This window comes from Rhinolophus sinicus, chromosome 3 (genome assembly GCF_057876585.1).
Source record: "Rhinolophus sinicus isolate RSI-liver-muscle chromosome 3, RSI-T2T, whole genome shotgun sequence".
NCBI lineage: Eukaryota > Metazoa > Chordata > Mammalia > Chiroptera > Rhinolophidae > Rhinolophus > Rhinolophus sinicus.
The window spans coordinates 158,134,778-158,146,866 of NC_142503.1; the positions used below are offsets into that span (position 1 = coordinate 158,134,778).

At 51.2% G+C, this 12,089-nt stretch overlaps 1 protein-coding gene across 2 annotated transcripts in view; it reads left to right on the forward strand.

Annotated features, from left to right (window-relative positions):
- The window catches only part of SMAD3 (SMAD family member 3), a 115,993-nt gene extending 103,904 nt beyond the window's left edge, over positions 1–12,089 (forward strand). The window contains exons 6-10 of one of the 2 annotated variants that reach the window (XR_002136829.3): positions 51–263; positions 2,387–2,524; positions 5,034–5,178; positions 7,679–9,853; positions 10,030–12,089. Coding sequence is in view for 1 of the 2 variants with exons in the window: in XM_019725614.3 (XP_019581173.1) it covers positions 51–263; positions 2,387–2,524; positions 5,034–5,178; positions 7,679–7,802 (620 nt within the window). In the remaining variant the exon portion in view is untranslated. Of the gene's footprint in view, positions 1–50; positions 264–2,386; positions 2,525–5,033; positions 5,179–7,678 lie in introns of both variants that reach the window. The other variant, XM_019725614.3, reaches the window with a different exon arrangement.

The following is a 12,089-nucleotide window of genomic DNA, read 5'->3' on the forward strand; positions in this document are numbered from 1 at the left end:
CCCATGGGGCCTGGGGACCCCACTGACCTGCAGCCTGGCCTGTCTCTTAGACCTGCAGCCCGTCACCTACTGCGAGCCGGCCTTCTGGTGCTCCATCTCCTACTATGAGCTGAACCAGCGCGTCGGGGAGACATTCCACGCCTCGCAGCCGTCCATGACCGTGGATGGCTTCACCGACCCCTCCAACTCAGAGCGCTTCTGCCTAGGGCTGCTTTCCAATGTCAACAGGAATGCGGCCGTGGAACTCACGCGGAGACATATCGGTAAGGGGCAAGGGTGGCTGCATTTCCCTATTCCTCCCCACCCTACGGCCGCAGCCCAGTCTCTGCACAGAACCCAACCCACCTTCTGCTGGGAATTGGGGAGAGGACTCACACCCCCACCTCCACCCCCATGTTCTGTATTGTCTTGTTGAGGGTCAGACAGGTAGAGTTCAGGTTGTTTGGTCATTCTCACTCAGAGACACATTATCATCTCTGAAAATTTGAAAGCCATAGAGGGAAACACTTCTCTTAACGGGACAAGAAAGGTAAATCTATAGGAAAGGCAACATATGCAATTCTCTTAACAAATATACCCTTAAATTACCGATAGGTGGGTAAAGAGGTAATTCGTTTTGGAGGAGTGATCTTTTGTTTGTTAATTTCATGTATGATTATTCTAGAAAATGTAGAAAAAGTAGGACGTTTAGACTTGCCCACTGCTGGGGCACCAAACCAGTGCTGCTGACGCTCTGTCTTCTAACACCCAGAATATAGTAAAAGGTCACTTAGTTTAGGGAAGATGAAGCCTGAATATTTATCACTTGGTTTGCTCATAAAATTATCACGCTAAGGGTATTCATCGTTTTGTGATGCAGAGTAGCTTAGAAGGGCCATGTAGCCATGTAGTGGGGTATTCTCAGACGTGGCCCAGAGTCCCTGGTGTTGGTCGAGGGCTCCAACGCCAAGAGCAAAGCCAGGAGCTGGGCAGGGCAGCAGGGCGTCTGGCCCATTGAGCCAGAATACCCCTGAAGAGAGGATTTTTATAGTTTAAGAGAAGAAAAATTTGAAAGCCGTGGGTCTAGGCTGGTGTGCTTGTTCTCCAGGGAATAATCTGATGCCCAGAAAGGGGCAGAGCCCTGCAGGGGCCACACAGCAAGTGTGACACAGTTCGGTGACACACAGCCCGTCGCTGAGCCAGCATCCTTCCCAGATGGCCTCCCCATTTATTATTATTTTTTTTTGTCTTTTTACTTTAAAAGAGATGTTCATCCTGGGTGGCATACACAGGTGTTGCTGAGTCTCTTTATACTTTTCTATATTTTAAAAATATTTCAAAAATTACCATCACAAAATAAATGTTTTTGTTCTTTTGGTCTGGGGCCTCCCACCTCCATCTCTGCCCCCCACTCTTGATGGACATAGAACTACAGCCCCTCTTAGGAACCCCAAGTCCACCAGCACCCTGCACATCCGTGAAACACAAAGTCCTATAACGCTGAACCAAGAAGAAATGGGGAGCAGGTGGGGGATGGGACAGTCGTGGGACGAGGAGACAGGGAGAACCTCCAGTGGCCCGTAAGTCTGTCACCTGGTTTTCATCGCACTTGACGTTGTGCCTGTAAAGTCTGGCTCCATTTTCCAGCCCTCAGGGCCTCTTCCCCAGGAGTGGGAACAGAGCCCTTCCCACGTACAAGAAGGGGAGCATCCCCTGGCCGCACAGAGAGCTTCTTGTCAGAGTGTTTATGTAACTGATTAAATTGCAAAGCCAATTTAAAAATAATTTTTGTCCATCTGGAGTGGATTTCAGAGATAAAAGAGAAGTAAATGATATAAACCTATGGAATGTTTTAGAAAAATGCATTGAGGGAGAAAGGTACAGGGGATGGCACTAAGCCATCCCTGCAGTGAAGGGCTCCCGGGGTGTCTGCTGCCTCAGGAGGAGCTCTGCAGGTTTACTGAATGAATTTCTGACTCTTTGAGGGGAGGGGACCTAGTAGTAGAAGCAGTAGCAGCTAACACTTAGCAGGCACTTACTGTGTGTATCTCACAACAACCCTAAGAGGTAGGTATTATTCTTGTCCCCATCTTAACTGAGGCTCAGAGGTAGAGTAATTGGACTGAGACCCATGGCTGGTCAGAGGCAGAGGCTGTCATGGAAAGGTCCCTCATGCTTTTTCCTCTGGTCACCTGCCTCCTCCGGCTTAAGGGACCCAGTGTTGCCCATCATCCCTAGTGTGGATTTAGGTTTGGGCTCTGGGTCCCATGTGCCTTTTGAAGCTGGCAAAGAACCAGTCACTTGGAGCCATCAGCTGCTGCTCTGCCCCCTTTGCTAGCCGCAGCTGGCCCTAAGGCCACCGTGTGGGGCCGGGCTCCCTGGTCCGGTCTGACCCAAGTCTTTCTAGGGCGCGGCGTACGGCTGTACTACATCGGAGGGGAGGTCTTCGCAGAGTGCCTCAGTGACAGCGCGATCTTCGTGCAGTCCCCCAACTGTAACCAGCGCTATGGCTGGCACCCGGCTACCGTCTGCAAGATTCCACCAGGTACTGTACCTACACACCCGCCCCTTCCCTGAGGTCCTCTCCCCTGGGATACTGCAGAGGTTGCTCTTTTGTTTTTTTCCTGACCTTTTCTCTTCATCGGGGTTTGCATTGTCAACCTGGAGGTGCTTCATCTGGGTTTTCTCTGTGCCTTACTATGTGGCTGTGCCCTCCCTGACGCAGCAGGGAGCAGATGCAGCACCTGCCGGATCTGCCTTTGCCCCATGGGTACCAGCTCGTTGCCCTGTGTGCATAGATGCTCAGGCAGCTCCCTCCCTCCTTGCCTTCCTCCCTTTCTCCCTCCCTCATGCAGTGCTCGGCGGTGGAGGGGTGCAGGAAGCCCTGCTGCTGTCCCCATAGACTTTACAGACCAGCTTAGTGTACAAGACAAAGACATGAATGGGTTTAATACAAGGGAGGGTGCTAAGCATAGATGAGGTGAGCAGCATAGGTAAAGTGCTCTTGGCTCCAGGGGGAAAAACACATTTAACTGTAGGGATGGATCAGGGAAGGCTTCCTGGAGGAGAGGCATCAGGCACAGGGTGATAGTGGGGTGGGGACCATGAGGGCATTCCGGGCAAAGGTCCTGAGGCGATGGAGGGCAGGGCACATATGGGCAGCACTCTGGCTGGAGGACAGGCTGTATAGAAGACAGTCAGGGGAAATGTTTAGAAAGCATGACGGGACCAGGCCATGGAAGGACATGACAAAGATTTGCTTTTATTCTGGAGAACTGTTGAGGGTTTTCTGAGCAGGGCTGATGAATTCCACCTGTACTCTTAAGAAGGGGTGTCAGGCTGTACCCCAAAGGATGGCTTGGACAGGGCCAGGCCTGGGTAGCAGTGCCTGGCAGGAGGCTGATCCCACCTAAGGCCTCTTTACTTAGAAATCCAAGATATAGGAAGCCCCAGCCAAAGCCCACTTCTTACATGGCATGCAGCCACTGGGCACGCAGCCCGCAGAATGCGGACTGTGACTGGCTGGTAGAGTGTGTGGCCCAGATCAGGCCCTTGACTGGGGCCTGTCTTTTCCTGCCCACTGAGTAGCAGATGAAAGTGGAGTGGGGGGCCATGGGCAGGTCAACTTAAGAATGCAGACAGTCTGAAATGATAACAGTGCTCTACGCTTCCAGAGCATTAGGTGGTTGTGTCTATAGAGTACCTTCATATCTCTGCTCTCACTTAGTCCTCTCCAGTTATTCTGGCTCTTCAGGTGAGGGCGCGTGTTGAGACAAGAGAGGTTAAGCCACTTGCCCAAAGACACACAGCTACTAAGTGGCCAAGCCAGAATCAGCCTCGGACTAACTGTGACTCCTGAGTCTAATGCGCCTCTGTTTTTGGCTCAGCTGGAGGCCAGAGCCCACTTTTGGCCCTACCTCACCACACTTCCCCTTGGAGAAAGCCAGAAGAGGAAGCTGGGTTGCATTCTTGGCATTTTGCCTACCCCCTTCCCCAGCCCTCCCCACATCTCTTTGGTGAGGGCTGAGTTGGCTCTGGTGGTGTTTAGCTCATGGAATGTCAGCGCTCAGGGTCCTCCGAGGCCAGCTCCTCAGGGTCCTCCGAGGCCAGCCCCTCATCTTATAAAGGAGACAAAGGCTTACAAAGAGAAAGTGACCAGCCCAGAGTCACACCACAAGATTAGGAGCCCAGTGTCGGCCCATTAAATGTCACCTCAGCTCACCTTTTGGGCATTTCCAGCATGTGCTTTTGTCTTTATTTTTCTGGTTGACACATTCCTGGCACTCAGGTGGTAGGACTTCAAACAAGAGGTTTATTATAAACTTTATTTGTGCCTTTCTCTAGTTTTACTGCCTGGAGGGTTAGACACGCACCTTTGCTTTGCTGTGAATGTCACCCTGACCCAGCCTTGTGCCTGGAGGCCAAAATGTGGCGCAGATCTCTCACTCCCACTTGGCCCCAGCATGAGGTGGATTCATCAGAGGGGCCTGGTGGGAGATGCGCTGGGACCGTGTGCTGAGCTTCCTAATGGAATGGCAGGCTGAGTAGCCTTTCCGCTGGCCTGTCTCGGTCAGCACTCCCTCTGTGGAATGGCAAGGTGGTCATTCTTCCCCAGGTGGTCGGCCATACCCCACGCGGCTGTGGGCATTGTAGCTCGGGTCTCTTACCTCTCTGTTCCCTGGAGTCCTGTCTTGGCCCCTGTACCCAGGGTGAACCATCTCCAAACCATCTTCCTTATTCTTGGTAGCCTACTTGACCGGTGTTCCCCAGCAATCCCACAACTCTAGGAGCTGGAGGTTGCAGGCCAGTGTTTAAATCTCCCTCGTCACATGTCAGCCGTACCCCCCCCTCCCCCCATGGAGGTGGCATTGGCTTCAAGGGCAGGGACCAAGTGGGCCTGTCCCTAGCATGCTGCTGAGCGTGGACTTTGTGAACCACTTCAGCCGTGTGAGTTACGCCATTCTGGGTGACCCAGGGATGGCTTTAGCCAGGAGGGGAGCACCGGACATGTCCGCCCTTCGTCCCTACGAGCACTGTTTTTGTTCTGTTGGCAGGATGCAACCTGAAGATCTTCAACAACCAGGAGTTTGCAGCCCTCCTGGCTCAGTCCGTGAACCAGGGCTTCGAGGCCGTCTACCAGCTGACGCGCATGTGCACCATCCGCATGAGCTTCGTCAAAGGCTGGGGGGCAGAGTACAGGTCAGGTCTGGGGGCCGCAGGTCGCGGGGTCCAGGTTCTGCAGGGCACTCGGAACAGCAGAGCAGGGGCTCCTCAGAGACCAGCTAGGCCAGCCCTCGCCCAAAGAGCAGAGGCCGAGGGTCAGAGAGAGGCCTGGCAGAGCCGAGTGCCACTCGATAAGGAAGAGCTGAGCAGGGCCGGCCCAGCACCTTACAGCTTCTCATGCGCTGTAAACACACGTGCTCCCTGTCACCCTCACCACAACCCGGGGTGGGGACATTGCATCATCCCCGTTGTATGGGTGAAGGAACTGAGGCCCAGGGAGGGAAAATGACTTGCCCGAAGTCACATCATTAGTGGAAGGGCTGAGCCTAGAACTCTGCCCTGTTGGTTTCTTCCTCATTGTTCATTTTGGGCAGATGGGTCTAGAACGACCCTCTCCAGGGAGTTAAGTTTTCATCTCCATGTTCCTTCCCTCCTCTGTGGTTCCATCTCTGACTCGGGTGGCCCTGAGGATCTAGAATATTAAATAACTGATAAGCAGGGAAGGGAGGAGGAGATTTGGGTAGTCACAAAGAAACAAAGTCTACTTGCTGGGAAAAGAAATGATGTCTTTCAGAATTTCAGATATCAGCTTAAGCCTGACACTGGCCAGGGGTCAGCCTGTTGCCTCTCAGAACACTCTGGTTTGGGCTTCCAGAATCCAGTCCCTTCTCTTTCACACCTGAACAAGAGTTTCCTGAGAGGCAGGGCTGTGTGCCCCTCCTCCGGCTCCACTCAACCCCCACCCCTAGCTCCTGAGGCAGACGCAGAGGTACCCACACGTCAGCGGGAGCCCGCGCCTTGCAAGCTCTTCTCCCCTTCTCTTCATTTTTCCAGATGTTTGGAATCCATTTTGTTTTGCAGTCATTCTGCACCCGAGCCAAACCCATTTCAATATTGGCTCTGGGCCACTGTTTATAATGAAATCCAGATGAGCATGACTTATGGAAAGTCAGATTCTCATTAGAGGGTTTCGGTCCGTAAAATCCTCTTCTCCCATTTACCGTATTTTAGCTGCTGTTCCCTGTGTCTGCCCCACAGTGCCAGGGAACATAGCACCTTGGTCTGTGGGCATCTCTCTGAAGTCCAGAATGAGTGACCCATTGAGCAATCCGAGTGCTCAGACCTCAGGAGAACTTACAACCCGGTTAGAATGGCCTGAGGTTAGCCCAAAGGCCTAGCCCAAGGGATGTTTTAGCCCACCTTTTAGCCCTGGCTGAAATCACTTAGGGAACAGGAGTTCAAAGGTTAGAAAATTAATATTTTTTTTTTAGTGGGGAAGGGAAATATGTAAAGATGGATCCAGTGGAAAAGAGCCAGGAAGAGGTCCATTTGCTCTGCTAACACGCAGACTGCAGTCCAGAGGCCCCACTCAGGCCCCTAGATCAGGTGGGCATCCCAGGGGCAAGTCTGCAAGCCCATTTCTAGCTCTCCACTGGGGTGAAGCAAGGCGGGCAGTGCCCTCAGGCCAGCGGCACTCAGCCCTCCAGCTTCAAGTGCTGGGAAGAGGCCCCTTGGTGGTAGAAGCCTTTCCCTGGGGGCACTGTATCACCACGCAGGACACAGTGCCAGCACACCCAGTCCTATGCCCACATCACTGCCACCTGGCAGCATGCAGAGCAGCCTAACTGGTGGGTGCGGCCCCTTCCCAGAACAGTCTTGCCCTCCTTCTGCCTTTTGGGCCAAGAGAGTAAGGTTTCATCCCCTCTCTCTGTGAGGTGGCCCAGAGCAGGGCCCAGGGCCCAGGCCTCTCACCTCCAGCTGGCACCAGCGACTCTGCCTAGGCAGATAGCCTTTGCTCAGTGGAGGCCTTTGGGAGCTCGCCTGTGAGCTGCGTCATCAACCAGCCTGAAGTTAGACAAAGTGCTTTGGGGAAAAGAAACGTGTGGTGTGCCTTGGTTTTTTCCAGTAATTGTTTCATGGCTTGCTCTGCTTGTAAGATTTTCCAAAATAAGGCCATAGATGGGAATTATATCAGCACACTGGGAACCGACGGCATGCGGACTCTGTCGGCGCTTTGTAAAAAACACCCCTCAATCAGACAGACACACGTCATCGCGGCCTGCTGGGGCCGGGCCCGGGTCTGGAAATGGGGGAGCTGAGATGTCCATTCAGGACAGATGGGATCCAGGAAGACCTTTGTTCAGGCTGGAGGTTCTCTGTCGGGGGCCTGTCACAGCAACTGGTGGGGTCTGGGGTACCCTGGAATTTGCCTTACATGTTTAACTCTTTAAGGGCCACCTCCATCCCATCAAGAGAAGCTGATTTCACTCAAAGCTCTTCCTGTTCGGAGGAATTGGGCCTGACAGTTTGAGCACGTTATTGGCAACTGCGCTAGGGCACTTGGGGTTTAGCAAGGAGGATCTATCTCTGGCTCTGGGAAGACTGTCACCAAAGCAGGAAAAGGGATTCTGACTTATATGTGTGTCCTGGACATGTTTTAAGTCTCCCACCCTTTCCCTTTCCCTGTGTCTTACAGGAGACAGACAGTGACCAGCACCCCCTGCTGGATCGAGCTGCACCTGAACGGGCCATTGCAGTGGCTTGACAAGGTCCTCACCCAGATGGGCTCCCCAAGCATCCGCTGTTCCAGTGTGTCTTAGAGACGTTGGGTGTGAAGGGGGGGGCGGGGGAGGGCGGGCATGGGGGAAAAGGCCATGGAGGAGGTGGAGAAAATGGGAACTCCACGCAACTGTTGTCAAAGGAAGAAGAAATTTTCCTCCCTCAACCAAAGTGGCACCAACCTGTTCTCCAAAAACACAAAAGCAAACCCAGAGATGGATTTTATGATCAGCTGTGTCTGCTGTACACATTGCCCTTTGGCCTCAGTTTGAAGGGCAAGAAATGTCTTTTGCTTCTGTGGCTTGAGCAAACAGGTAGTTGTGTCACCACCTGCCCCCTCCCCCTAGCCCTCTTCTTTTTTAATGACAGCAATCTGTCCAACAGGATGTCACTGTCCAACAGGAAATGGCCCTCTGTTCAGGACTGCAGAGTGGAGTTCACCGTGGGTGTTCGAGGTAGGGAAAAGCCTGCAGGGGTGTGCGCAAACCTCATGCCCAGCCCTCTGGCTCTTTTGACAAATGCCTCTTCCACTGAGCATGGGGAGCCCAGCACTCCCTCCACAGAGCCTGCAGCGGAGATGGACTGACTTGGGGTGGGGAGGGGCTCGACTGTCTCCTCCCCGTCAGAACACACGGATCGGTGTATGTTCCGACCACGCAGGGACAGTGAGAGAAGTTGGACAGTGAGACCTCTTCTTTAAAAACGCTCTTAAATTTGTCCTTTCTCACTTTGAACATTTAGAAGGATCTGCTGAGGCTCAGTGCAATGTATAGGCTATGTGATCATGTTCATCTCCGTGAAGTATTCTCGCAAAGCAAGAGGCACTGTGGAGTGATGGTGTTCGGGCTGAGGCAGCACTACATACATTGCGTGGGTCCTCGTCGTAAGAGCTCATTTCGTATTCTTATGCATTCGGCTAGGTCGGTTTCTGTAGTCAAGTTGCATTAATTAAATGAACTTTATCATGTGCTCTTTTAAATGTTTGTTTTATACTTTTAAAAAATCCTGGGTTGGCACACTGACTGGGGAACCAGAATGGGACCCAGCCACTTCTCTCCCAAGGTGAATCTTTGCGGGTTTTGTTGAGAAGACACCTGCCAGCACTTTTGGAAGCTGAAATTAACGGAAGCAAATTCACCAAAAGGGAAAAATCTCAGGCCAACATAGGCAAATGAAGGGCTATTAAAGTTTTTTTTACACCTTTGAAAATTGCAGGCTTGGTACAAAGAGGTCTGTCATCTTTCCCCTGGGATATAAGATTATCTAGTTCACAGCAGAGGATTATCAGTGACAACTCTAGCAGTTATATTGTGTAATAAGTACTATTCCCGGTGGCAATTATTGAGAAAACTATTATAAATTATTTCAACTGGAAAAAAAAAGAGGAGAGCGCTTTTACTGGCCTTTTGCAGACTACAGCAGACAGAATTGTCACTTGCAATTGGTACTTTATTCTTTGCTGCTGTTTTTGTATGAAATGACTTATTCCATATTTCTGCATGGATTTCTACCAGGAAAAATAAAGGGATTTCCTATGGAAGTCCTGTCTTATTCCAGGTGAAGGGAAGAGAGTGAGTACTTTTGACAGGTTATCAGCCTCAAATGTGATGACATTTCTGATACTGTATGGAGATGTTGGGGGCTTCCTGGGTCCTCACCTGCAGGAATCTACGCCTCTGAAGCTCTGGCTTTGAGGTTTCCAGGTAGGAGAGTTGCTCGCCAAGCCTTCTGACACAGGACGAGACGGGAGGGGCACCTGGCAGACCTGTGCTAGCCTTCTCACGAGGCTGTTGTCACAGAACCCAGAGACAACGCAGATCCCTTCGTTCCACCTAAAAGGGCCAAATACTGTGTGTGTGTGAAGCTTGTGCCTGGTGTGAAATGATCTGTGGACTTCTTACAGATAACAGGAAGCTGTCTGAACTTCCAGGATGTGTATTCACGCTCCCAGTCAGGTCTGAGACTGTGCTTTGCGGGATTCGTTTTGGCCTCTCCTTCCTAAAAGCCATGGGCAGTGGTTTCTGAGGGCCTGCATTCTCCACCTGCTGCGTGATCCCGTGAGGGCTTCCTGTGGCATACAGCTGTCCTCCAGGTACTCGGCAACTAGCTGCAGGTAGAGCCCAGTCTGTAGTTGAATGGTCACGTTTGGCTACATTTGGGCGGTGTTTTAGAACCCTTACTTCTCAGCTGAAGGCTACTCCGAGGAGGCAGGACGTTTTAGTTTTGTGTTTTCCCAAAAGCTACTTATTTGGTCCTTTTTCTTTATAGACTGGACCGCTGGAGGTGGCAGCATAAGGAAAACGTAGGTAAGCCCATCTTTGGCCCCACTGAAAATAAGTTCGGTCGTACCTAGCGGTTAGGTAGCACCTGGCGCCGTTTCCATGGTAGAGGCTGCGCAGGCGCTTTGGGGCATGTGTAATACTGTCCTTCCTTCATCACAGAATCTTTTCTTCTTAAAATCCTGTTGTATGAAAGGCATTTATGCATTTAAAAAGTTTCTAAAGTACAGTTGAAAGGGGCAACAGTCGCTACCGATGTGTGCTGTTCCCTTGCCACGGGCTCCCCACCAGGTTGCCATCACCTTGGGGTCCCAAGAGTAGCTAGCCCTGGGGCGCAGGCCCGCGGCCTCAGCACCTCCCCCAGAGCCAACTTCTATTCCCTTTCCTCTCCTTGCCCTTCCAAACTTAATTTAGTAACTTAGATCCTTCCAGCACAGCCGTAGGTAGCCGCCCCAGCGGGTTCCGGTTACAGGCCCATGCTGGACCGTCATCTCAGCTGGCCACCTTCCTGGCAGGCTGCAGAAGAGCTGACATTTTGAGACAAGCCTAGAGTCAGGAGCGGGGACTTGGACTCTTAGGAAGAACATACATGAGGGCAAGGCTGCTGGCAGACTTCTCCGTTGTCCTTATGGTGTCTGTGTTGTATTTTTTTATTGACCGTGATTATTTTTTTAAATCATTGTTAATGTATTGGAATGAGCTGTAGCACGTTATCTTGTGCTTAGTTTTTGTTTTTCTCCATCTCCCCTTGGCTTCCTAGTTTGGACATATTCCAGGGCTTAAATGCTTTTATTGAAACTGCAGAAAAAGGTTTTCTTGAAGTGTGTGCGTGTCATGCATGTATGTCTGTGAGCAGCCTGGGGAGAAAGCAGACACCTGACTTCATCCTTAGCCCAGGCGGCCATGTCGGAGGCTCCCTGCCGGGAGGGGGAGCTCACCGGAGGCCCCTCTCTGTGGTCCTTAAAAGGAGAGGGAGGGGAGGGATCTGCAGATGGCGTGTGGGACTATTTACCAGGGCTCACCAGTAGTGAGAGAGGGCATGAGTTTCGTTCTGGACCCTGTCTTACTATGGGACTGTAAGTGGCAGAGTTGGGAGTTCTCCCAAAATCGACATGTGTCTCCACTTTCCTAGAAGAAAACCTCAACTCAACACAGCTAAGTTGTACCATGTTTCTTGGTGTGGCATAAGTGTTCCCTTCTAAAACCCCTTCAAGTATCAGTCTTCACAATGTATGCCACCCTTTTAAGGAGTGTCAGCTACTTCTCAAGTAGGTGGGAAAGTAGAAAAATATATACAGAGGACATGGGTCAAAAATGAAAACATGGCAGCTCTGGTGGGAGGGTGCCAGTCGGGGGGAAATGACAGACAGGCAGCTTTGCAGAAACAAAGCAAACGTGCCTGTCGTGTAAACTGGATTGAGAAATTCTGATTCTGTAGTTGATTTTCTTATTTTATGCTCAAGTAATGTACATCCTCTCATCCTGGTGTTTTATATTTATGTAGTGTCCTTTAAAACCATTCAAGACAGACAACTATTTAATTTTTTGAAGAAAAGCGGGAAAGGTCTCTCCTCCCAAGGACAGTGGCTGGGAAGAGCTGGGGGCACAGCCAGGTCTGAATGTGGTTTGAGGGCGCAGTGGCTTTTTGGCTCAACACCAGGCCAGGCTCGCTAAACGTGTCGCAGTGTATGAGAACCTTACACAATGGCTGGAGCCCCCTTTCTCCAAGACGCCTTCACTCACCCTCACTGCTGCTGTTGCAACCAGGCTGTTCCGTTTGGTGCGCGTTTGGTGGGGGAATAGAACGTGGACAATGTTGATTACCTTCACTGCTCAGCCAGCCTGACCTTTTAATACCTTTGTAAAAAGCATGTATGTATTTATAGTGTTTTAGATTTTTCTAACTTTTGTATCTTAAGAGCGGAGCACCTGTTTAAGCATTGTACTATTGTTAAAAAGATTTGTGTCCTTTCTCCTTCTCTTCCCCCTGTAAGTACCCGTCTAATAAACTTTTCATGGAAAAGCTCCTGCGCCAGGAGCTCAGGCTCA